At 43.6% G+C, this 26,400-nt stretch overlaps 1 protein-coding gene across 6 annotated transcripts in view; it reads right to left on the reverse strand.

Annotated features, from left to right (window-relative positions):
• The window catches only part of Anks1a (ankyrin repeat and sterile alpha motif domain containing 1A), a 143,098-nt gene that overhangs the window by 45,860 nt on the left and 70,838 nt on the right, over window positions 1-26,400 (reverse strand). For all 6 annotated transcript variants that reach the window (XM_090355840.1, XM_090355842.1, XM_090355841.1 and 3 more), the window contains one exon: window positions 12,514-13,106. In XM_090355840.1, the coding sequence (XP_090211966.1) occupies window positions 12,514-13,106 (593 nt within the window). The remainder of the gene's footprint in view (window positions 1-12,513; window positions 13,107-26,400) is intronic.

A 26,400-nucleotide genomic window follows, 5' to 3' on the forward strand; every position in this document is an offset into this window, starting at 1 on the left:
TGTTTTTCTGGAACTGGAGAGAAAGTAAAAAAGTATTCTAGTAGTTTGAATTAAAACATGAGCAATTAGTACCAAAATGAAATTTCTGCCAAGTTCTGAATACAATCTTGTTAGGACTTAATTGGCTATTCTTTTCAACCTCAATATCTTAGGTCAGTCATTTCATCTCTCAAAATTTTGGTTTTGCTCAACTGGAAAACTGAATTAAACAGTGAGATAGATCAGAGAGTTGCTAAAAAGCCAACAAGACTCACCACTCTCTGTAGAAAAAGAAATTCCAGAAGAAAATAATATTTAAATTTAATAAGTGAAACCATAGATTCACTAGAAGAAAATTAGAAAGGCAGTTTATTTTGGAACCTTATGGAAGGGAAGACCTTTTTAACTAGGATACAAAATGCAGAAGTCATTGAAAAAAAAAAAAAGAATGATATACTTCACTATAGAAAAAAATGTGCTGGTTGGGTACACAGTGGCTCATGCCTGTAATCCTAGCTGCTCAGGAGGCTGAGATCTGAGGATCAAGGTTCAAAGCCAGCCCCGGCACAAAAGGACCTGAGACTCTTATCTCCAATTAACCTCTAGAAAAGGGAAGTGGGGTTCAAGGTTAGGGTGGCAGCCTTGAGCTGAAGAGCTCAGGGACAGTACCCAGACTGAGTTCAAGCCCCATGACCCACAAAAAAAGAAAAAAAAATGTGCTGGGTGCTGATGGATAATGCTTGTAATCCTAGCTATCCAGGAAGCTGAGATCTAAGAATCACAGTTCAAAAGCCAGCCTAGGCAGGAAAGTCCATGAGACTCTTATCTCCACTTAGCCACCAGAAAACCAGATGATGCACTGTGGCTCAAAGTGATAGAAAGCTAGCCTTAAGCTGAAGAGGTCAGGGATAGCACCCAGGCCCAAAGTTCAAGCCCTGGGACACATACAGAAAGAGAGAAAAAAAGAAAGAACTTTGAGGAGGGAGGGAGGGAGGGAGAGAAAGGTGGGAGGGAGGGAAGGAGGGAGGGAGGGAGGGAGGGAGAGAGGGAGGGAGGGAGAGAGATGGGGGGGAGGAGAGGAGAGAGAGAATTTCTGTATAAAAAAAAAATGGGGCTACCTCCACACATCACCTTTATAGTAACAATTTAAAAAAATGGGGATGGCAAATGGTATTAAGGGATTGCCAGAGGATGGAGTGGCAGCTCTTAGCAGAGCACTTGCTTAGTACGCTTGGGCTCCATTCCTAGCACTGAGAAAGAGAGGGGAGGGGAGGGGAGGGGAGGGGAGGAGAGGAGCAACAATAAAAACCCTTAAAATATCACAAAGCCAAAAAGCAATCATATCACACATACAGGACTAATTTCTTTGGACATGAAGAACCTTTTACAAATTAGTAGGAAAAATAAATTCTGAAATGAAAAAAAGAAGAAAAAGAAAAGCAGGCACTGGTAGTTCATGCCTATAATCCTAGCTACCCAGGAGTATGAAATATGAGGATCAGGGCAGTTTGAAGCTAGCCCGGGCAGGAAGTCCATGACACTCTCCTCTGTGATTAACCATCAGAAAGTCAAAACTAGAGATGTGGCTCAAGTGGGAGAGTACTAGACTTGGATAAAAGAGCTCTCAGACAGCATCTACGTCCTGAGTTCAAAACCCAGTACTGGCACCAAAAACAAAAACAGGAATCTGGAAAACAAAACAAATGTATGAAAAAATGCCAGCTTCATTCATAATAAGTGACATGCACTTTAAGACTAGAGGAAAACAACCTAAGCTGTTAAGCTGTGTGGTGGCACCCATCCGTAATCCCAGCACTTGGGAAGTTGAGTCAGGAGGATGGTAAATTTGGGGTTGGTGTGGGCTACACAGCAAGACCCGGTCTCAAGACACCCGATCCAAGCAGAAACAATAACAAAAAAGACAGCATGGCCAATCTCTGAATCAAAATGAGATTAAAGGCTAATTATTACATTGGCAAAACATAGAAAAATTGTTTTCTTTAATATGCTGTGGGTGAAAGAACAAATTTAATATGTACTAAGCTGTTACACAGCTTCTAGAAATTTACATTGAAATTAATTTGTAAAGTATCTATATCTCAGCAATACTTTTATTTTTATTTTGTGCAGGTCCTGGGGCCTGAACTCAGGACTGGTCACTGTCCCTGAGCTTATTCTGGTCAAGGCTAGCACCTATCCCTTCAGCCACAACACCACTTCTGACTTTTTCTGTTTATATGATACTGAGAAATGGAACCCAGGGGTTCATGCATGCTAGGCAAGCACTCTGCCACTAAGCCACATTCCCAGCCTCAGCAATACTTTTAATTGGTAAAAGTTTCTAATGACAAGAAATTCTTAAATAAGTCACAGAATGCTATAAACTGTGAAAAAAGAAAATGCTTCATAAACTGCAAGTGATTTTTTTTTAAATCTTAAAAGGGAAAATGTTTACATATCTGAACTGCTTATAAATATACAAGTATTTCTGGAAGGGTATTTTTTAAAACTAGGGAGAAGAACTGGATACTATATTATTTCTCATTATATGTTCTTTGGTACTATGTACATGCGTACATGTCTGTGTGTCCATCCTAGGACTTGAACACCAAACCTGGGCCCTGGTCTTAAGCTTTTTTTTTTTTTTGCCAGTCCTGGGACTTGAACTCAAGGCCTAGGCATTATCCTGGGCTTTCTCAAGACTAGAGCTCTACTACTTGAGCCACAGTACCATTTCCATCTTTTTTGTCTATGTGGTACAGAGGAATCAAACCCAGAGCTTCACATATGCTAGGCAAGCACTCTACCACTAGGCCACGTTCCCAGCCTGTTTTTAAGCTTTTTAGCTCAAGATTAGCACTCTAAAACTTGAGTCACAGCTCTGCTTCTGGCTTTTTAGTAGTTAATCAAGAGATGAGAGGCTCAAGAATTTTTCTGGCTTTGAACCACAATCCTCAGATCTCAGCCTCCTGAACAGCTAGAATTCCAGGTGTGAGCCACCAGCACCCAGATCTTGGGTGCTTTTAAATTTTGATGCCTGTAATCCCAGCAACCTGGGAGGCGGAGGTGAGATAGGAGGACACTCCCCTCCTACTTTACCTCTAGTCTCAGAGTTCTGTACCGTCCTGTGTCAGCAAAGTGGCAGCGCTAGCTCCAGAAGGAGAATTTCTCCAGGAGCCCACATTCCAATATCAGCTTTTTCCCAGTAGCAACCCCTAGCCCACACCCAACAGATATACAACTCTCTCATAGTTTGGGGGATGTTCTGATAAAAGTAACAAGGTCCAAAGTAGAAAGGAACCAGAACATTTACAAAACATACCATTTAGAGTTTACTAAAGTCTCCTGGCTCTTGAAATCGGGGCAGCCCCAAACAAGACTGCCAGACAAATAGTCATTTGCAGGTCCCTATTGAGCTTAGACAATTTATCACCTGTCCAGACAAACAGGCTGCCTTGAGTTATGGACAGGTGGACACTGTGGTGCCAGAGATGGGGTCATTAGAGCTCATGAGTAAGTTAGCCAAAGGCCTGGGGAAGATCTTCTTGGCATCCTGGGCCTGTCAGCATCTCCAAGTTCTAACATCTTTCTTACCCAATGGTTATTCACTTGGTAGTGTCAAAAGGAAGCATCAAAGGGGAAGAAAGCCAACAAAGCAAAAGAGTGCTAGGCAAGGAGAGCCTCCCACTGAAACATGGCTGAGATCAGAAAGCACATCTTTGAGGGTGCTAGCCCAACACCATGGGCCAGAAAACAACTCTCACATTTCTGAAGGATACAGAGTCCAAAAAATGCCCAAGTGAGGTCCAGATGAATTGCTTTCCTGCAATCATATCTATATCTAGATAGAACTAGATGGATCTACCCATCTGTCTGTCTGTCTATCTATCTCCCTTTCTCTCATGTACACACACACACACACAACATAGGCTATGAGCTCTTCAGCTCACGGCTACCACCCTACCCCTTGAACCACAATGCCATTTCCAGTTTTCTGGTGATTAACTGGAGACAGGAATCTCATGGACTTTTTAGTGCCTAGGCTGGCTTTGAACCACAATTCTCAGTTCTCAAGCCTCTTGAGTAGCTAGGATTACAGGGGTGAGCCACCATGGCCGGTGTTACATAGGCCATTTTCAACTCCCTCTAAAATAACGTACCCTAAGTCTACCCAGGGCCACAGAACATCTGAAGACAGCAGCATCCCTCTCTGTGATCTGCTGCAGCTATGTGTGTGGAACCACAGCCTGGCTCCTAAGATGAAGTTAAGATGTACCTGTCCAGTTACCTGTAGTGATGGCCCTCTAGGTTTCAGTCTAGTCTACCCTGACTGCTTCCTTCAGGTTGGTGCTGCCCTCCCCACACTGGACCTCCTGCTGTCTAGAGTTTAGCCATCCTGTGGCCTTGGGAATTTCGAATTCCTTCCCCCTTGTCTTAGAATGTCTTCAACTGTGTGGCCACCACCTATTCAGATAATGATCTGGAATTCTCTTCAGCGGCCCCAATGACCCCGACCCAGGAGGATGACAATGACCAAGAAATTCCAATCACATTCTATCTCAATACAGCTTTTTTAAAAAGGTGCATATGTGTACATACTCTTTCAAAAAAAAAAAAAAAGAGGCATCCTACTCTTAAAAGAATTAGGAAAAAAAAAACCAAGGCAGAAATAGTAGGAAAGAAAGGGAGAGAACATTGAAAGTGAAAGTCAAGTTGTAAGAAATATTTTTATGACAATGAAAGTATAGGGTACAATTTTAAATTTCTCTTACAACAGCAATGGATAGAAAGTAGCTCAGTAATGTCCCTCCCCCTCCAATCCTGTCCCCTCCTCTTTCCTATCCTTCTCAAAAAGGCCTTCCTTCCTGGCCTCCCCTTACCAAACTCTCCACCCTGTCCCAGATTCATTTCCCCATGAGCAATCTTAGCACGACTGGGCATGATGTAAAATTTCCTTATTCATCCTTTTTCATTTTTTTTTCCTTCCAGCTTTCAGAAAGCAAGCTCCACAAAAGAGGTTTTGCCTGCTTCATACATTGCTGAGCTTCCAGCACTTACACCAGTGCCTGGGCCAGGCAGGCACTCAACAAACCAGCTAAATGAATAAGTGTAATAATGTACACAGCTCTTCAATTTTATATTATTAATTATGTAGCAATACTTCTATTTATGCCTCAGACATAATTTTTGCTTAGAGTAAGTTAAGACAAACTAGCATTCACTAAGTTATATAAAATCAATGTCTAGCATCTACTGATGCTATAGAGAAAAAAAGCAAAGATACAATATATGAGCCAGGCATGATGATGCCTGCCTGTTATTCAAGTACTCAATCTTAAAGTCTGGGCAGGGTGTGTGGGTGTGTGTGTTTGAGAGAGGGAGAGAGGGAAAGAAGGAGGGAGGGAGGGAAGGAGGGAGGGAGGGAGGGAGGGAGGGAGGGAGGGAGAGGGAGAGAGAGAGAGAGAGAGAGAGAGAGAGAGAGAGAGAGAGAGAGAGAGAGAGAGAGAGAGAGACTCAAATGAAAAAAAATCGCAGAAAATGTACTGTTCATCTATTCATCAACATTCATTATCACCCCAGTGTCTGGTCTACCATTTAAAAAAAAAAACTGTAGCACAACAGAAAGGAGAGGAAAGGGAAATTCTTCTTTTTCTGGCAAACTCTCAAATCCCACAGTCTGCCCCTGGGTCCTCCCTGAGTCCTCTCTGGCTATAGGTGAGTAGGATTGGACTGCCCCCTTTCAAGGGGGCAGGCAGTGCAGGTGGTGACACAGCCCCTGTAAAGAATATAAACATGGAAAACCCTGGCACAACTATTAAAAGGGGAAGTCAGAAGAATGCCCATGTGGGAGAGAGAGGGCAGAGAAGGCAAGGCTGTAAGAAAAATGGGACACAGAATAAAGAAATCTAAAGGAGGGAGAAAGGGAGTTGGGCAAGAACACAGAAGAGGGAAGAACAGGGGAAAAGATTAGTGAGAAAAGAAGAAAAGAAAGGAGGAACCCCAGAGAAGCTGATGACCTTGCTTGGCTCCCAAGGACAGAGGGGGACTAACAGCCTTCCCAGCAAGGTTAATTGCAGAGCCAGGACTGGCCTAGCTTACCCACACACCCCATGTTTCTTCTGTGACTATCAAGTGCAGAAGTGCATATACGTGGGTGTGTTTTTTTCAGTCTAAGCTAACTAAAGTCACTTGACCTGATAGGAAGGCTGAAGTGGAGGACTGCCTAGGAAATAAATAAATATTTAAAAAATGAACAGGCAGCCAAAGGACCTATAGGATGTTTTCTTAGGATAAAGGCTGTGACTCCTGTGTATACCGGGAGTATACCGGGAAGCAACTTAAATAGCTATTCCAGGCCCCGATCTGTCTGCAGTGGTGGGAGTGTCACATTCTTGTTTAGAGCAAGAAGGCTTTGCTCAGTAAAAAGGGATCTTGTTTATAGAAGAACAATGTCCACAGTAGAAATGTGTGTGGGAAGTCCAGGATCATCGGTGACAGCTCAAATCTGGGGAGGTTACAGCTACGCCATTCTTTCTATATACCCAACCCTCAGGGGTTAAACACAGCCAAACCCTCCCTGGAGCTGAACCAATCATCTTTCCTCTTAATGACATCATGCCTTTAATGGGACAGTGCTGGAAAGGGCAGCTAGGGACTTGGCTGGAAGGGTGCCCTCCCTGCTGGGGCACTTCACATCTCAAGAGCCCAGGGTCCCCTCAGCTACCATTTCAGACAAGGCCAAGATATTCCCCAAACAGACATTCTTAACCAGAAATTGTTCTCGGCTTATGCAAAATGCATACAAAGCATGTCCCTGCTCTTCACCCATTCCCCACTTGTTTAATATTTATGAAAAGCTCATTTCAAAACACAGATTTATCACTTAAGCCTTCAGCCAAGTTTGAAATGACTCAGATGTTTATGCTAAGTAGACAGGCAGCCTTCTGTGGTTTTCCCTTTCATAAATTTCAATCCATTCAAAGACAGGTATGAGAGAAGCCTAGTTGATACCATGGACTGCATACATTCCAACCACAACCCAACCAAGAAGTTATTCTTGTTTTTTTTTGTTGTTGTTGTTGTATTGTTTTTTTTTTTAATTGTCGGGAAAGTTATTCTTATTATTCCTATAGCCAGCCCTTGATATCAAAGGATATCAGGTTCAAACTACCATAGCTGACAGATTTTGGAAAACAAAAGTTATTTGTACTGTACGTGTACAATATTTTAATGTTAATATTTTATAAACTATACAGTAAAATAATTATTTACACAGCTTCCTGAACAGCCAAGTGTACCAGTCTAAGTCTCCTACCTCCCTGAACAGCCAAGCCTTTGAGTCCATTTGCAAATGAAAACTAGTTTCTGATTGACATGCCACAGTCAGATTTACAACACATAGCCATCTGTACTTTCTGAGAGGTGACAGAAACTGGGTCTCTACAGAGAAAAGATGGCACATTCCAACTGGGCAAATGAAGGAACTTGATAAGGGGATTATGATTTATGCAGGTTTAGGTAGGATGCAGGAAGAGCAACTAGGGAAGTGAGCTAGTCACAGCGAGGTCTGGGAAGAGAAGAGGAGGAAACGACTTGGACAGAACTGCGAGCAGGAGATCCCTCTCAGGAACGTGGCCTGCAGTGCAGGGATATGGTCAATACAACATGCTCTCTCCTATGAATGCAGGACACATAAGCAGGTAGAGAGAAGGGAAAGGAATGGACTTGAAAGGCAAGTAGAAAATGGTAAATACAGCGTCTAATGGCCAGAGGATATTTTAAGCAAGAAGCCAGTCAACCTTAAGGGATCACCACACAACAAATTACTGAATCTTTCAGAATGAAGACCTGAAGGGCTAGGAGGTGGCTTGATGGCAGAGCACTTGCCTAGCATGTGGGTGGCTCTGGGCTCCATCTCCAACACATTTTCTGGGTAGCCAGTACTGGTGGCTCACACCTGTAATTCCAGCTCCAGGAGACTGAGATCTGAGGATCACAGTTCAAAGCCAACCCTGACATGAAAGTCTGTAACACTTTTATCTCCAATTAACCACTAGAAAAGCAGAAGTGGTGACATGGCTCAAGGGGTAGGATGGTAGCCTTGAGCTGAAGAGCTCAGGGGCAGCACCCAAGCCCCATAACTGACCCCCCTCCCCCCAAAAAAGGAGCTGGGTACTGATAGCTCATGACTTAAACCTAGCTACTTAGGGGGCTAAAATCTGAGGATCACAGTTTGAAGCCAGCCCAAGCAGGAGAGTCTGTGAGACTCTTATTTCCCATTAAGTACTGAAAAAGCCAAAAGTAGAGATGCGGTAGAGCACTTGAGCAAAATGCTCAGGGACAGCACTGAGACCCTGAGTTCAAGCCCCAGAACTGGCACCAAAAAAAACTAAATAAATAGAAAGGAAGATGGGAATTCCGATCATATACCCTGTCATGGTGTCTGTAATGTGTAGTAATTAGGTAAGAATATTACAAGTTAACAAATATGCCAAAGCCCCAAATTTGGATATAAATTAAATTCTAACATAGTTCAACTATTTACAGAATGATACAAGTGATTTTTCTCACTTCCTGTTTATAGAGCTATTTTCCCCATATTTTTATTAGCATCAATTAGTTGTAAAGGAGAGTTCATCTTGATAGCACATATATACATAAAATGTTCCTTCATAAGACAAATCCCAACATCCTCCCCTATCCTCTTGTCTCCCTACCGACCAGATTTCCTTGGGTATATTTAAAGTTTCTTTTATATGCAAACTGATTCTCAGCTTACCTTCTAGTGTGGCCAAGGGTGAAGACTGGAGCTTGAGTTAGAGGCCCTCTGAGGCTGAGCTCTCTAAAAGGCAAAACGTCTATCACTTCTTTGATACCAAAACTATAATAGAAAATAAGGAGAATGCTAGTGCCGCTAATGGATACTATCCTGAGCACTGATACTAACCCGGAAATCTTCTTGTCCTGGACAGTTCAACAGGGCTGTGATACACCAGCAATAGTCCACATGCTCCTCATATATTAGTCAGATGTGTTCCTTCACTAGAGAACAACAGCCCAATCAACCAACCCACCAAGCAGCGACTACCGATGGCTGCCGTGCAGACCATGTTTGAAAAGCGGGTAACTCTCTAACCTCTCTTCTCTTAGGAGCTGCCTGCTGACTCTTCTCTCTGGTGTGGGGCAGGGCCAAGCAGGACCAGCCATCAGCTGAAGGGCAGGAACTCCTCTGCCTCCCCGACACCCCCAGGGCGCTACTGCCTTTCCTAAAGTTAGAATGTGTTCAAGGCCACTGTTTCAGTTCTACAAACCTCCAGGCAAAACAATATTACTATCTGCCAGATAACCATGCCAGGAACCATGCCAGGAACTATGCATTTAAACACATTTCTTACTTTGTAAAACACTAAAACACAAACCTGACTGCCTGTTTTCATTCAAAACAATAGTGACATGGAGGCTTAGAGAGCCTATCCAAGTACCAAAGTGGAGTGGATGGCAGTGCCAGCCCATCCCAGCCCTGCACTACCTTCTAGGCTGGGATCACAGCTGCCTGAAGGGCCTTCCTCTTCTCTCCTAGGTCTCAGTGGAGAGCCTGGTTGAGCCCGAATCTCCTTTAGACTAGCTTTCCCTACTTACTGGGGATGGAAGGTTGACAAAGAAACATTAGCATGCACAGGATATGTCAAAGGAATCTTCATGCATGGGCCAGGGTAAGGGTGGGACACAGCCATTAACCAAGGATTTTCTTCTCCCTCTCTCTCTTAAATGAAAGCTTGCCAAAGGCCAGAGTTTAATGCTAGTCACTAGAAGAAACTTCTTATAGAGAAATGCAAGTGTACTATGACTCAAAAACAATGCTGAGCTGGGTGTCAGTGGCTCATGCCTGTAATCCTAGCTACTCAGGAGGCGGTTCAAAGTTAGCCCAAACAAAATAGTCCCTTGAGATGCTTACCTCCAATTACTCACAAGAAGTGGTGCTGTGGCTCAAGTGGTAGTGCACTAGCCTTGAGCTGAAGAGCTCAGGACAGCACCCAGGCCCAGAGTTCAAGCCCCACAACCAACAAAATAAATAAATACATAAACAAACAACGCTGACTGTCTTGAGGTTAGCTCAGGGATGAGAGTTTGCCTAGCATGTGTGAGGTCCTATATTTAATCTCTAGTACTAAAAAAAAAAATAAGTTACAAGATTACTCACAAAGAGTCCAACTGATAAACAAGTCTCAATCTTCTGAAGTCTTTCCAATAAGACCTTTTTTTAAAAAAATCTTTAATGTCTTTGAATTTAAAAGATGGCAGTGTTTTGGGGACCTCAGGCAACCAAAGAACTAAAGAACTAACCTTCACCACCTAGGCCTTCAAGGAGCCCCTGGCTCCCCCCAGCCAGGAAACTACGCAGGTAATCTCCATCTGCAAAGGTGGCTTCCACACACGAACCTTTCCACATTAAAAAGCAGAAAGGTACTAGTTATGAGCTTAAATGAATGGCTTCAGTTAGGCTGGGTTCTTTTTTGTTTTGGTTTTTGCCAGTCCTGGGCTTGAGCTCAGGGCTTGAGCACTGTCCTTGGACTTTCTCAGGGCTAGAGCTCTACCACTTGAGCTTCAGCACCACTTCCAGCTTTTTTCTATGTATGTGGTACCGAGGAATCGAACCCGAACCTGGGTCTTCGTGCATGCTAGACAAGCACTCTACCACTAGGCCAAACTTCCGGCCCCTAGGCTGGGTTCTTGTCTCAGAGATTTTGCTTCTTTTCCAGGAGTAAATGGCAGAACCTGTAGAATTCCTGGCAACTCAGCATGCTAACAGGACCTGAATAGGCTGCAAAGAATCACCAAGCACCATGACCCTTCATGGAAGAGTGTGCTGCAAGGAAGCAGCAATTCATTCCATTGGTACTTCTGAAGGATCTGGGGATACTACCTTCTGGATATCACACCAGCTACTTATCTCAGCCTCAAGTTCAAGGTCCTGTGCAGTCTGCTCCATGTCTCACCTCCTATTTTTCCTTCTAATTTTCCCTTATGGACAGTCAACACTATAGAAACCAAATGACCTTGGCTTTCCCTGCTCTATGATATCTCTATTGGCCATTCTCCTCGTCCTGTTACCTTCAAATGTGGTTTGAGCCAAAGCAAGAATTAATTCTTCCATTCCATGTCTAACTCCACTTCTGTGTTCTGTCTGGAAGTCTCCCACATTCACACATCTCTCTCTGCAGGTCTCCCTCTCACTGCTCACAAGTTCAGAGCATATTTCATACATCTCCATCCTCGTCCTAAGTACTTGGTCTTGGAGTTGACACCAAGTTAACAAAACTACTCTGAAAAACACATTACTACACACATACTATACAACATACCGTGTGTGTGTGTGCGCGTGCGTGTGTGTGTGTGATCTTCTAGGGAACCAGGAGAGCTACTTCACTCATGGTGATTTTCCATTAGTGGATGGGCTCACCAAGTCTTTATTGACTATGCAAAGAAATTTTTTGCACAGGATTCCTGCCTTGACTAAACAGAGACCAAAGCTGCATCTTATCTGGAGATAGAGGGAATTGTCCCCACCCTATTCCCAATCAGGGAAGGGGATTGGCTTTAGTTTACATAACTCTGAGCTACAACCCAACACACTAGGGTTAGGCCTTAAATCCACAGAATGTACAAATGGACATGACAACTGTAGTGTGCCCTCTTGGAGAGCTAAAAGCATCTTGTGATTACTCCTGGGAAACAGACTGAGGCCACTTCAAGAGCAGCTCCCTCTCAACAAGAAGCTTATAAGGGTGGCACTCCAACATTCTCCAGTGTTTCCCAATATTTCACATGCATTCTTCTGCCCAGTCACACATACCACAAGTCACTGAGAAATATTTGGGTACATAGTTCCAACTATTCTGTGACAATGGTTATGAAAGGAACTTAGGCTTCCCATTGCACTGCAGATTCCCCCCCCCCTCCCCTGGCCAATCTTAATTTGAGCCAGCAAGCCCTGTGTCTCACCAAGCCTGGAATGTGGGATGGGCAGGACACTTTTGCTGGGAGAGACATCTGGTATTCCAGGGAACACAGTAAGAATAATCACAGTAGCCCAGAATAGAAAAGCCCCATTCTGACATCCTTTCAGCAGCTTCTCCCCAAGTCCTCCCCTGGGCCTACCCCTAGGACCCTGCTAACCCTGGTCTTCCCTCTATTTCCTGAACAGTTCACAAGAGTTCTAACCCTTCTGGGTAAACGTGATCCCCCAATGGGGCTTATGGGCTCCAAATGTTTTCAAATAGCATGTCATTTCTAGAAACCGTCCCTCCCTCAGCCCTGCTCTGCTGAGGCCTCCACCCTCAAGTTTAACCACTCATGGACCTGTCCTCTGTGACCCAGGCTCTCTGGGGCTTGCCATCCTCATCACTGGCAGAAACACACTGGGCATGGAATAAAGGAACCAAAGCAACCTTGGCTCGGATCCTTATGCTAGGAGCTGGGGTGGGCTACGTTGCGCCTGGCCAGCCCAGCTCTGTGACGTCACACCGGCCTTACCTCGTCCCACTCTGAGGCAAAGGACGGTGACTTCTCCAACCTCTTCTTCCCGATGCTACAGTTGGACAAGGACTCGCTCCGGCTCCCCATTGTAGCGTCCTCGGTAGGTGAGCAGGTTAGGAGATCAGAGTCAGACTTGGACAAACTGCGGCTGAGTTTGAGTTCAGCTTTGGGTTTGCCAGTGGGAGGGGCTCGGCTTCTAGCCCCGCTCCGGTCTCCTTCTTCCTCAGCACCACCAGGGTGCAGAGGTGCTATGAGAGTCAAAGTTTCAGGGTACACCCGGCTGTTGGCAGAGGAAGGCAGGCCTGCTGGGTAGCTCACTCGGTTGCTCTGGTCCAGGATGCAGGGCTGGGGGTCTCCAGGAGTGTGCAAACCCGTCTCCTCCAGTTGCATGCTGGCCTCGTGGCAGGCACCCTGCTGGGGGGACCCGGCTGGATAGTTTGGGCCAGTGGCAGAAAGCAGCTGGAAAGGGTCCTGCCCCACCTCACACACTGGGGAGGAGCCGTGGAGGAGACCTGAGAACTGCTCTGGGACCTGCCCGTCCTGCCCCTCCGCAGAGTCCTGGCTCCGGCTGCTGCTGCTCCGCCTGTGGTCTTGGAGTGGACGGAGAGAAATAAAAAATTAAACGTGGCAAAAATCAACAAAGTTCCAATGCAGCAAGCGTATAGCAGAGCAGAGTAATTCTAAAACAGACAGGAAGAGACGGAAGCCGGACAGGCTGGGAACCGGGTAGACAGAAAGAAGAAAGGGGAAGGGGGAAAACAATTTCAGATTGTTCTTCATGTTAAATTTGTACCCAAAGTTAGAGCATTTATGAAATTCCAAACACTGGCCTGATTAATACTATCTGGCAGCAGTCCCTGTTGCAAGATCTCCGTTAACATTAACGACCAGACCTTGCTATATAAGGCGAGAAGTGCTAAGTATATCCTACAGAAAGGACACAAGTAAGGACAGAGTAAGTGAACATGAACAGAGAGAGGGGGAGAGGGAGAGGGTGAAGGAATGGGGGAAAGAGAGGGAGGGAGAGAAGGAAAGAGGAGAGAGGAGAGAGGGGGAGAGGGAGGGGGAGGGGGAGAGGGAGGGGGGAGAGCGAGGGAGAGAAAGAGGGAGAGGGAGGGGGAGAGAGAGAGAGAAGGGAAGAGGGAGAGAGAGGGAGAGAGAGAGAGAGAGAGAGAGAGAGAGAGAGAGAGAGAGAGAGAGAGAGAGAGAGAGAGAGAACACTAACACAAGCAGCAGACTCAGTCCTGGAACATCTGATACATTTCCATAAAGGCCAAAGTGTTATTTAGAGCCACCCACCCTCCCTTCCTCTGGCAAGCAGCAACAGAGAGAAAAAAAATGGAGGTCATGATCCACAACCTGCAACTTCTGGAATTCTTTAACTGAAAGTGCAAAATAAAACAGCAGAGAAATAACTGCTTCCTTCCTTAGAGGAGGCCTTCAGTTCCACGCCTCATCCTTCCTTCCTTCCTTCCTTCCTTGGGGAACACACAATTTTTCTCTTCTTTTCTTTGAGAATATGCACATCTCACTCCTGCCAAAGCCTCCCAGCTGCTCATATTTGTTTAAGTTTAACCTCTGCTGATCCTCTGAAAAAACGAAATGGTCTAATTCGTCAATGCCAGGAGACATTTGCAGTCCTCTGGAGACCTCCCCAACATCCTAGAAATCTGACACGACTGGCTCACAAAGCCAGTGACTACTGTACACTCATAGACTTCTGCCCCAAAGTAGCACTAAATTGACTAAATCTGTGTCTCAGATCAGCACACACTGGGAGGTTTTCTCTGAAAAAATTCAGTCCTGTTAAAGACTTTTGTCTGCATGCTCAGCAAAAGTTACACTATGTCTAGCACCAGGTGACATTCCAAAGCTTTTTTGCTAAGTAGCACATATACTGAATAACTACCTAGTTTGTCCAAAGCACCCAAGAACTGATGAATTCTCAGATCAGAGAACTTTAGAACTGAAAGCATCGAGTTCAAGTACTTTTACAGAAGAGGACTCTACCATATGCTGGTAGTGTTTTATCTGGGGGGAGGGGGTGCGGTATGGGGGGGAGGGGAAATCCTGGCTGTGATCCTAGCTGTGCTGTTCTACAGCTGTGTGGCCTTGGCAGGGGTGACTTTATCCTTTATCTTGCCAAATCCCAATATCTAAAATTATGAGTCAGACTGCATGATCAATGCAAATCCTTTCACTGCTATGAGAGTGATGAGAACCCCAGTCCCAGCAAGCCAGGGTGACACATCTTTCCCCCTTGGGGATGCTATACAGCTCTGCCTGGTACCCATCCTACTGTGTGTACATACCGTACTACTCTCCCCCTGCCTGCAGCCCTGAGGCCCTTTCTGGAAGTTCAGTTTTGCAAGTGGAAAGTGAGTCAGGAAGGAGGGGTAAAAATGAGTAGCAGCTTGTAAACAGGATGTCCACCACCAGACTCACGCCAACATCATGTTGGTGCCCCACAGTGCTCGATCTCAGTCAATCTTCACTAAGAAGGTCCCCACCAACCATCTTTGTGAAGGAGGCTGAATTTCTGGGGCGTGAGATGCACCTGGTTCCATTCACCTGTCCTCTCCAGAAGCGTGGTTCAGTCTCCATAGCTTCAGGTAAAGCTGCAGGGGCAGCAGAGGGGCAGCCAGTTTCCACTCCTGACGGCTGATTAGTAGCCCACAGGAGTCCACAAGTATGAATCTTGCTGCCTCCCTCCTAAGCACGTGACCTCTTTGGGTCTTTCGTACCCCCGACTCATAAATCCTGCACCACAAAGGTTAGGTCCTGAGCAATGAACAAGCTCTAAACAAGCGAAATCCGTTCTCTAGGGAAGGAATGCTGAGTTCATGAGTTCCATTCAGCTTAACTGGGACCTCAGGAAGCCATGACTTAATGGCTTCAAACACCCTTTATGACAATTGTCAGCCAGTGAAAAGCTGCATGTTGGGACCACAGAGCAGATGATACATGACCATCTACGAGTGGATCAGGTTGAAAGTACTTGCTCAGAGTTAACCAGGCTGCAAAATTTGCCATCTCTGGAACTAAATTGTCTAAGATCCTAGTCCAAGGCGCAAAGTCCTTCTGACTACATGTGAATGCAAAAGAACCCTGGCACAGGAGCACAGGCTCCTCCTTCCTACTGCACTGCATTAGCTTCTATGTGTGTGTGTGTGTGTGTGTGTGCGTGTGCGCATACACGCGCTGATACTGGAACTTGAACTCAGGGCCTGGGTACTGTCCCACAGCTTTTTCACTAAAAGCTAGTGCTTTACCACTTGAACCACAGCTCTATTTCTGGCTTTTTGGTAGTTAATTGGAGGTAAGAGTCTCATGAACTTTTCTGCCCAGGCTGGCTTCAAACCATGATCCTCAGATCTCAGCCTCCTGAGTAGCTAGGATTGCTGGCATGAGCCACCAGTGCCCAGCTCAACTTCTAGCTTCTTATTTAACGATTTGTAGGTGGGGGGACAATCATCAGAAAAAGAGCCAACAGTCTGCTTGGCTCACCCTGTCTGGTAGCCCTCAGAGCCCAGGCCACATAGAATGTTCTGCCTGCTGCTGAGGGAGCTGACAACGAAGGCCCTGTCAAACAGTTACTCATTCATGCCAGCTATCAATGAAGAAAGGGAAGCAAATGCCAAGAACTCAATACCAGTTAGATGCCAGGAAGGAAGTGGGCAGAAAGAAGGAATGGAAACTTATGGAGGAAGGAATATTATGACTCTTAAGAGTCCTAATTCCACCACAGAAACCACCCTCTACCAATCTATTATGGGTGTACGATCACGAAAAGAGAGTTATATACAGTTCACTCAGATAATTCCCTAGGATAGCTATTTTGCTTTCTGAAAAGATCATCAAGATCTAAGAACTTCAGCATCTGTTTGAGGATTTTTTTATTTGTTTGTTGGTGGCGGGGGGGATGTTCTTGCTTGCTTGCTTGCTTGAGACCTAGCTCACTGTATAATGCAGGCAAACCTTGAACTTGTGATCCTTCTTCCTTAGCCTCTCAAGTATTAGGGATTATAGGGATGAAATAATTATTTCTCAATGGCCTCTTCCGTTGGCAGTCAGGATAATGTAGTCTCTAAGGAATAGGCAGTAACTATATATATATATGAGAAAAATATATAATCAAGAAGCAAATTTTGGCTAGGCTAGAGTGCTTGTCTAGCATGTATGAAGCCTTAGGTTTGATTCCTCAGTACCACATAAACAGAAAAGGCCAGAAGTGTTACAATGGCTCAAGTGGTAGAGTGCTAGCCTTGAGCAAAGGAAGCTCAGGGACAATGTGCAGGCCCTGAGTTCAAGCCCCAGGTCTGGGGGGGGGGGGGGGGGGAGAAAAGAAAAAGAAAGAAGCAAATTATTTAATAATTTCTGCCCTATTATTCTCACCTGTAATTTTGAGATCTTAATAATACTTATTTCACAGGACTGTTGTGAGAATAAATTACATATATAAAGCATTTAGATTCATGCCCAGTTTTCAAAAGACATCAATAATTGCCATTATTTGCCATGCAAGATCCTGGCTGGCTTCAAACTGCAATCCTCAGATCTCAGCTTCCTGAGTAATTAGAATTAAAGATGTGAGCCACTAGCACCCAGCCAGCTTTTTATTGGTTAAAATGAGACCTTGTGAATTTTATTTATTGGCGGTGGGGGGGGGGAGTGAGGAGTAGTCCAAGAGGCCTCTAACCAAGAGCCTCCAGATCTCCCCCTATAATCCCAGCTACTCAAGAGGACTGCAAGCTCTGATCTTAATTTATTCTGGGTGTTCACATTTCTTTTACCCTGCAAGCTGCTGAAACAGGGGTTGTTTGTGTAGCATTTTTAATTATTGTGATGAGCCATAGGAATCTAGATAGCTTGTGAACATCTAGATAACTTTTGCACATTTCAGTCACCTCTATCCACTGCTGAAAATTAGCAGTGGGTTACAGAGACAATGCTGAAGACTAAGATCTAATAAGGCAGACATACAGAATCTATTTGGTTCACGATGGCCTGAGAAAGGCAACAAGTGCTAAACTGAGATTCAAGAGGCCCAAGTTATAGTCACTTGGAATTTGAGATTTAGAGAGTCTGCATCTATGATCAGATGTTCTCTGTGATCCCTTTCAGTCCTATGATGTTAAGAATGTGAACAAGAACAGGGCTTCTGATCAATGGTTTAATCTCAAGGTTAAGAACACAGGTTTTAGACTTGGACCAGGGCTTAAGTCCCAGATCTAATGCCTAACCTGTTCTCCATCCGTTATGCAGGGACAAACTCTGAAAAATTGTCTTGAGATTTACAATGAGACAATCAGCCTGAATCAACACAGCATGGTGGCTGGCCCACAAGAAGCATTCAGTAAACAGGAGCTGCTAGCATTATCACCATTTTTCATTTACAAGTATTCACTATTCACTGGCTGTTCTTCATGTGAATACTGCATACAGAGGCTGCTTTCCTTCTCTTTCCTTGTTCCCAACCCTACAAAAGAAATTAGTTTCTAAGTATCTCTGTAAACCAGACAGAATAAAACTCAGATACCAAGAAAGAGCCAGTTGCTTTGCCAGTTTGGTTTAGAGTGACATGTGGTAGTAGAGAATCATCAATCCAATCTACCTCTACTCACCCCACTGTCCACTGGGACTGTTTCACATTGACTCAGTCCTAATGGTAATTATGACTTTACATTCCCATTTACTTGAACTCCTCTCGAAGCTTTCACTTGACCTCGGGCCTATTTTTCACTATACCAGCTCTGATGGATCAGTCTCTAAACAGTCAGGATATCTAAGTGCCTAATTTAACAGCACATTTGCCTCCTTTGTTCCCCTTGATCTCCTGCCAGTTCCAATACTGGTATTCACATACATCTGCTTTCTCTTCCACAGTTGTTGGAATGTTGAGCCCTTTTAAATAAGAAACGACTGACTGAGTTCTCTGCTAGTTTGTCTAACTCAGCAGGCTTCCCAGAGTTAGCATTTATTAAATACTAATTATCTCTACAAACATTACAAGAAGTTTCTTTTTAAAGTTTATACTGAACATGAAGTAAGAATTATTATCCTTTCTTTACATGTGGAAATTGAGGGTTAAAGAAGTTCAATGAGGGCCCAAGAGTATGGATGAGTGGTCAAGTGCTTGCCCAGCAAGCATGAAGCCCTGAGTTTGATTCCTCAGTACCACACACACACACACAGAAAAAGCCACAAGTGGTGCTGTGGCTCAAGTGGTAGAGTACTATCCTTAAGAAATCCCAAGGACAGTGCCCAGGCCCTGAGTTCAAGCCCTAGTACTGGCAAGCAAAAAAAAAAAAAATAAAAGTTCAACGATGCTGGTGCACTCGCTCAGAATGGTTATTCAGGGGACTGAGATCTGAGAATTGTGGTTCAAAGCCAGCCAAGACAGGAAAAATCCCCTTTATCTCCAGTTAACCACTCAAAAGCCAGAAGCGGAGCTGTGGCTCAAGTAGTAGAGTGCTAGCCTTGAGCACAAAAAAGGCTCAGGGACAGGGGCCCAGTCCCTGAGTGCAAGCCCCACAACCAACCAGAATAAAAAACAACATAAAAAAATTTGAATGTAAGCCTGATTACCAAACCCAGCTGCCCTTTTATTCAGGCCTAGTCATCCTTCATTTATTTGTTTAATTTTAATCTATGATAGCATCATCTGACCAATACCTCATGTCTTCTATCCCTTTTTTTTTTGTTTCGAACATGTTTTTTTGTTTTTGTTTTGGTGGGGGAGGGGGCGTGGTGCCAGGGCCTATGCAAGAGCCTATACAAGCCCTCTACCACTGAGCTACACCCCAGCCCTGACAGTCTGGCGATGTAAGCAAAGCTTGTCTCCTGAGTGCAGGATTCCAGGTGTGTATCACCATGCCTGGCTCTTCTACTCTTTTCAAGCCATCACTGTCATATCAGCACCTATGCTCTTGGAGGAGAATCACAACCATTTTTTAAATTGTAATTAATAGAGGGGTTACAGGTATATTCTCCAGATAGAAGGTGTATTACTTCACATACACTGATACCCATTTGTTTTTGTCCCCATTTCCCTCCCCCAACCCCCTCCCCTCATCTTGTTTTCTTCTCTCCCCTATTCAAATAAACAAATAAACCTAAATACAATACATCAGATAACAAGGTAAGATACCGCAACAATATGAGAATAACCAAGGGACAACCAAAGAGATGAGAAATAACAGGACATTAAGAACAAACACCACACATTATATAGCTCTTGTTTCCATATCCTGGAGGTCCTTTCATTTAGCCTCTTCCTGTATCACATCAATTTTTTTTAGAAGATTTAGATGGCACAATTTCCTTAGCTATTCTCAATTCCAACTCAAAATTTGGGGGTAATTTCAGTTCCCCATATTTTTCAGACAAGTATCTCCCCCCACCTAGGATTTACTAATGTTCTTCTTACTGCGTAAAGCTTTCTCTAGTCTTTGTGCTGCCAGGTCTTTCTACAGCATTAGGCAGTGTGTTACTGGTGTTTCTCACCTCTGCTCTACCCTTCTTCCTTGATGTGGATCTTTGGAAAGCCTACCAGCCACTTAAAGTAACTGTCTCACAGTTCCCATATCCTAGGCACAACCACATGACAAAGTTCTAGAAGACGTCGTGAGTGAAGTGGGCTGACTTTAAGTTCTTCCCCCTTCCTGAACCGATGGCTGGAGCATGAATACTCATCTTGAACCTGAGGAGAGAGGGGGGCACTGGGTTCTAGATGACCACAAGCTGCCACCTAGCCTTGAACTCGTTACTTCTGGATGTCTGTCCTGTCTAAACAGTAGTTGAGTTTTCTGTCACATTTAGCCTTAACTTCTAAGATGCTTCATCATCCTAGTTATCTTCTTCTGCTTCTTCTTGTGCTACTAAATTGGATATGTATTTCTGACATTATCTTGAATATCAGCCACATTTCCAAGTGCTTATGGAGTATTTTTACAGAGATGTTTTCTTAACGTATTTAAAATTGGACTTAACATCTTTCCACAGCCTCAGGGTGTGTAGTCTTGTTAACCTTACTTGAACCCTTCATGTATTCATTTTCTCCCCTTCTTCCTACTTACCTCCTAGTTTGAACTCTAATTACCCTTAGAGACTCCTTGAATTCTTTAGGGTGTCCATATTCCCAATCTCTCACAATCTAAAAGTCTATATTTCTTAGAGCTGCATTCCTATCCTGTCACCACATTCAAAAAGCTTCAACACCACTTCAATCTTTGGAATAAAGATTGTCATGTGAGAACCAATATTCCAGGACAAGCTCCTTTTGTCCTAGACAAGCTGGATCACTAACCATTCTGCCAACAAGCTCTCTACTTTCTCCCTCTACTCACTCACTGTTGTTTGTGCCACACCCACCCCTGGAATGCACTTTCCTACTTCTGCCTATCAAGTTTAATTCTCTATTTCAGGGCTTGTGACTTTCTTCATAATACCACGTCTTACTTTTACACTGACCTAATTACTTTTAATTGAGCATTCTGTCCTTTTCAAATTACTTTATGTATCACATATATGTGTATATGAACAGCCATCAATACATTTGGAGGAAAGAAAATACAGTCACACAGCTCATAAGACATGAACTTGTACCCATAATAGAAAGAAAAGAGAACTATTCCAACTCAGAAATGTAAGCTAGGAAGAGCAAGACACTTCACATACAGTCTAAAACAAGGTGAGGAAGACAATGTTGACATAACTTTTTTGCTAACCTGTCTCATTTACAAACTTAAGCATGCAAACTTACTCCTTCACATCTGCCATGAATACTGGCCTAACCTTCCAGGGAAAGGAGGACTTGAACACAGGTACCTATTTTAACCACTAAACCAACAGCACATGTGGGACTATGGCAGACGCATCCCAGAGAGAATGCCATTCCGATGCAATTCCACTGTGGGATTCCCTGCAGGCTCAGCAACTTGCAGTGCTGTGGAAATGGGAGCAGAGGGAGAAACTAAAGAAGTCTCCTTCTACGGGGAGGCACAAAGTGCACAGAGAGAAGTGAATGCATAGCTTCAGGACTCAACTGCATCTCCCAAAGCTCAGAAGGGTGACCACACCATGCCAGAGTTCACCAGTCCACCCTAAGTGAGCCCTTCTCTCAGACCCAAGCACTGGAGCACTATGAAGGCCATTGTGGCTCTTAGACCTCTTGCCTACTTTCTATTTCCTGCCAAACCTTGGAAGTCAGCCACTGTGTCTCAGAGTAGTGACAAGTCAAGAGTGGCCAGGGAACAGTCAAGTAGGAATGAGAAATAAACAACTAGGCTGCATAGAACAGAACACCTGGCTCTCAGTTCAACCAGCCCCATGGAATGATCAGATTTCCTCTCCTGTACTTGAAACACCTTGAGCTACAAAAGAACACCCGTTTGGGTAAAATTACCATAAAACCATGTGGGTTTTGTGCCTTTTAGGAGACATGGGTTTTCTACTTTCTAAATCCATTTGAGCTTCCCACTACTCCCAGCTGTCTTCATTTCTACAGGCACACATGGCATTTATGGGTGGGAAATCCTTCACTGTACATGACTGTCCAGTATAGAGCAGGGGGTTTAGCTTCCTAACTCTTCAGGCACCAAATGCTACCAGCAGCAAGCCCAGACTTTCCAGATCATTCTCAATGATTTGTGTGGGGGAGGAGGGGCAGGGGAGAGAAAAAATATTAGCAACTCCACCACACAAGATTTTTTCTTACAAATGTTATTAAATTTTTATTCTCTGAATTTATGGTTATATAATTTCTATATCATTCCCACATGATGTAGTTTCTCTCTTCTTTTTTTTCTTGGTCGGTTGTGGGACTTAAACTCTGGGTCTGGGTATTATCTCTGAGCTCTTCAGCTCAAGGCTTCTGCCCTACTCCTTGAGCCACAGGGTCACTTCTGGTTTTCTGGTGATTAACTGGAGGTAAAAGTCTCATGGACTTTTTAGTGCCCAGGCTGGCTTTGAACGGCGATCCTCAGATCTAAGCCTCCTGAGTAGCTAGGATTATAGGTATGAGCTACCTCAGTTTCTCTCTTCTTGATCACAGTTGTTACAGATCTTTCAAGAAACAAGTCTATCACTTTTTGCTTTCTGTGCTTATTTCTGCCTTTTTCTTTCCTAGTTGAAATGTAACATTTGCACCATGCACCATAAAATATGTGAAGTATACTACCCATTTTTTATCTGTATTAATTCGTCTCTAAAACTTTCTTCGGGATACATTATGCTCTTGTTTTTAACAAATGAGGCTAAGTACCACAGCTCTGAGTATCACTTTCCTCTGATTACCAATTTGGCCAGATAGTAAAAGCATTTACACAAAGAGTATTTACTACTACTGATTTTTTTTTTGGTAGGGTGGGAGGGAGACCTGATACCGACAAAAGGTCTTCCTGCATTGTCCAGACTGATCTCAAGCAAATGGACTCACAGGAGCCACTGCTTCAGCTTCCTTAGTGCTGGGACTACAGATGTGAACCAGCTGGTTCAGTTACCTTTAATTTTCATGTAAAAAAAATTAACAGGCAACTCAGAGACAAATTAAGTACATAATCCTAATCAATATGATACACAACTTCACTAGACTGGGCAAACATCAACTTTTAAAGTCCTTTCATCTTGCTTATTATGATATTAAAGGTGCCATGTGCAGGAGAGGAAGAGGATGTTCTTTTACTATGGAGGAAGTGCTCTACTCCAGCAATGAAGTCTCAACATCAGGTGTACCCTGCTAACTCTACTCGCTATCAATCTCTTTTAAGGAAATACTATTGTAAGTACAGAATAATATATGTACAGAATATCCACAGTGACATAATTTATAACAGAAATACCAGAGACAGTTTAAACATCTATCAACTGCAGAATGAAACCATAAGTTATGAGGTATTTAGCAGCTCTTAAGAAAGAATAAGGTAGATTTTAAAATTGGATCCATGATCTGTTGGTGAAGGAAAAAATAAATTTGCAAAATCATTTGTAACATATGGTCCCATTCTAGGTTAAATACAAATAAAACAATCTCTTCCAGGGACTCACAGCAAATAGCCTGAAGCACACGTCACACTTTCAACATGCGTGACTGGCAGAGAGGTGGGAAGAGCCTTACCATTGTATTTATATTCACTTCTCAATTTATTTATGTTTTTTTCTTTTTCAGTGACTAATATAATTTTAAAATATAACTTAACAATCTATCCCATCCCTCACCGTTTCTTGAACATACATTAAAGAAGGCTGAAAGCTTTAATCTCATTCACACAGTCTTAGCAAACTTTTGTTTGGTCATAAACCATTTGTTCATAAAGGCTACATAAGGACATTAATGGAACAGCAAGAAAGATTCAGTAGGAGCTGCCCACAGCTGTGATCGCCTCTCGTTACCAACCTAGCAGGTGCTCTTTACAAGCCTGCTGCTTGGGCCTGGCTGACAGGACATGCAGGGCCTGCTGAGATACCAGCAGCCCATTTTCATAGTTAATGTCTCAGCCCCTTTGCCTGAAAGCTCCTTGAGTGATCCAAGAATCTGGCCCAGAGGCAAGCATGCCTCATGCACTATATAAAGTTCAATTAAATTTGCCTCTCACACCATTCCCTCTAAGGTTCACCGATCCAGAGCTGGAATGAGCAAGATGAGGGTGGGGGATTGGGAGACAAAAATCCCCACCGAGAATACCTGACAGAAGCAGACAGCCCCACTCATGGAGCTGGTCGAATCTTCCCTTTTCTTCTTCCAAAACTTGAGCTAGATATTTTAGTGGCTCCAAATGAAGCCTTTGAAAAAAGACAAAGATCTGGAATCTGTTTGTAAATCAGAGAAAACTTCAGCTCCACTCTATCTTCTCTAAATGTTGTGATTAAAAACGTATACCAAGCCAGGCATCGGTGGCTCACGCCTGTAATCCTAGCTACTCAGGAGGCTGAGATCTGAGGATTTCGGTTCAAAGCCAATCCTGGTACTAAAGTCCATGAGACGCTTATCTCCAATTAACCACCAGAAAACTGGAAATGGCACAGTGGCTCAACGAGGTAGAGCACTAGCCCAGAGTTCAAGCACCACAACCCCCTCCCAAAATATATGTGTATGTGTGTGTGTGTGTGTGTGTGTGTGTGTGAGAGAGAGAGAGAGAGAGAGAGAGAGAGAGAGACAGAGAGAGAGAGAGAGAGAGAGAGAGAGACAGAGACAGAGACAGAGAGAGACAGAGACAGAGACAGAGAGAGAAACATACGTATGCCAGGAACCAGTGGCTCATGCCTATAATCCTACCTACTCAGAAGACTAAGACCTGGGGATTTCAGTTTGAAGCCAGCCTGTGCAGAAAGGTCCCCATGAGACTCTTATCTCCAATAAATTAGTTTAAAAAGCCAAAAGTGGTGCTGTGGTAGAGAGCTAGTCTTGAGCACAGAGGCTAACATATTATATATAATATATAATATACAAAAGTATATGTGTGTATGCATATGTATATATGTGTGTATCTGTGCATATGTAATGTATATATGTGTTAGTATATATTTAATATATATGTAATCATGGATTGAGATTTGACTGGGCAAAAAGTTAGTAAGAAAGATCACATTTCAACAAATAATCTTTGTGCCTTTCATGTCAGCTGCACAGGATGAATAGGAGCCTCATGCTCCAGCCAGCCGCTTTCTGAAAAGTAGCTTACATGGTAGAGTACTTGCTTAATAAGCAGGAGGCCCTGAGTTCAAATCTTAGTACTTAAAAAGAGGGCTGGGGGGGGCACCGGAAGTTTGGCCTAGTGGTAGAGTGCTTGCCTAGCATGCACGAAGACCCAGGTTCAATTCCTTGGTATCCCACATACCTAGCAAAAGGCCAGAAGTGGTGCTGAGGCTCAAATGGTAGAGTGCTAGCGTTGAGAAAGTGCAAGGACAGTGCTCAAGCCCTGAGCCCAGGCCAGGACTGGCAAAAAAAAAAAAAAAAGAGGGCTGGGGGGGGGGGGGAGTCATAAACTAAATTTCCTTAGAATTTAATGATTTCACTCTTCAAAAAAAATAAATACAAAGTCAGACTAGGAGGAAAATATACATCTGATAAAGAATTTATGTCCAAAATATATAAAAAACTCATAACTCGGTAATAAGAAACCAAATTTTTTAAATGAACATAAGGTCTCAACAGACATTTCATCAGATGGTAAACAATCACATAAACAAATGCTCAGCTACAGAAATGGAAATTAAACCCCTCAGAAGATAGCAGAACACACCTACTAACAGAGCTAAAAAATTTTTTAAAGCCTAATGATGTTATGCCCTGAGAAGGATATACTGAGCTTGAGTTCTCATGTCTTGCAGTTAAGGAAGCAGAATGGTATAACTACTCTGGGAAATGCTTTGGCAATGTCCTCATGTAACATTAAAGACCCAGCAATCCTACTATAATGTGTCTATCCAAGTGAAAAGAGAACACATCCAACACAGAAATCTATAGGCAAATATATATAGTGGCTCTGTTTATAACGGTCAAAAAACTATGTAAGACTCAATGTCCCTTGAATATAACTCACAACGAAAAACAACAAATCACTGATACAGGCAACAACATGGATGACTCTTGTATGTGTTACACTGAGCGCACATACTAAATTGACTCCATTTTTACAACATTCTGGGAAAGATAAAACCACTGGCCACACAGCAGGATGGTAGTTGCTAGGGGTGAGAAGTAAGGGATTTTTTTGTAGAGATGGGAAGCTTTTTTCATGTGATTAAACAATTCTGTATTTTTATTGTGGTGGTCAACATTCATAGCACTGTGTGTGCGTGCGCTCTCTCTCGCTCTCTCTTTCACACACACACACACACACACACACACACGCACGCACGCACACACAAACATGTACACAGTTA

This window comes from Megascapheus bottae, chromosome 22 (genome assembly GCF_031878675.1).
Source record: "Megascapheus bottae isolate mThoBot1 chromosome 22, mThoBot2.hap1, whole genome shotgun sequence".
NCBI classification, from domain to species: Eukaryota; Metazoa; Chordata; class Mammalia; order Rodentia; family Geomyidae; genus Megascapheus; species Megascapheus bottae.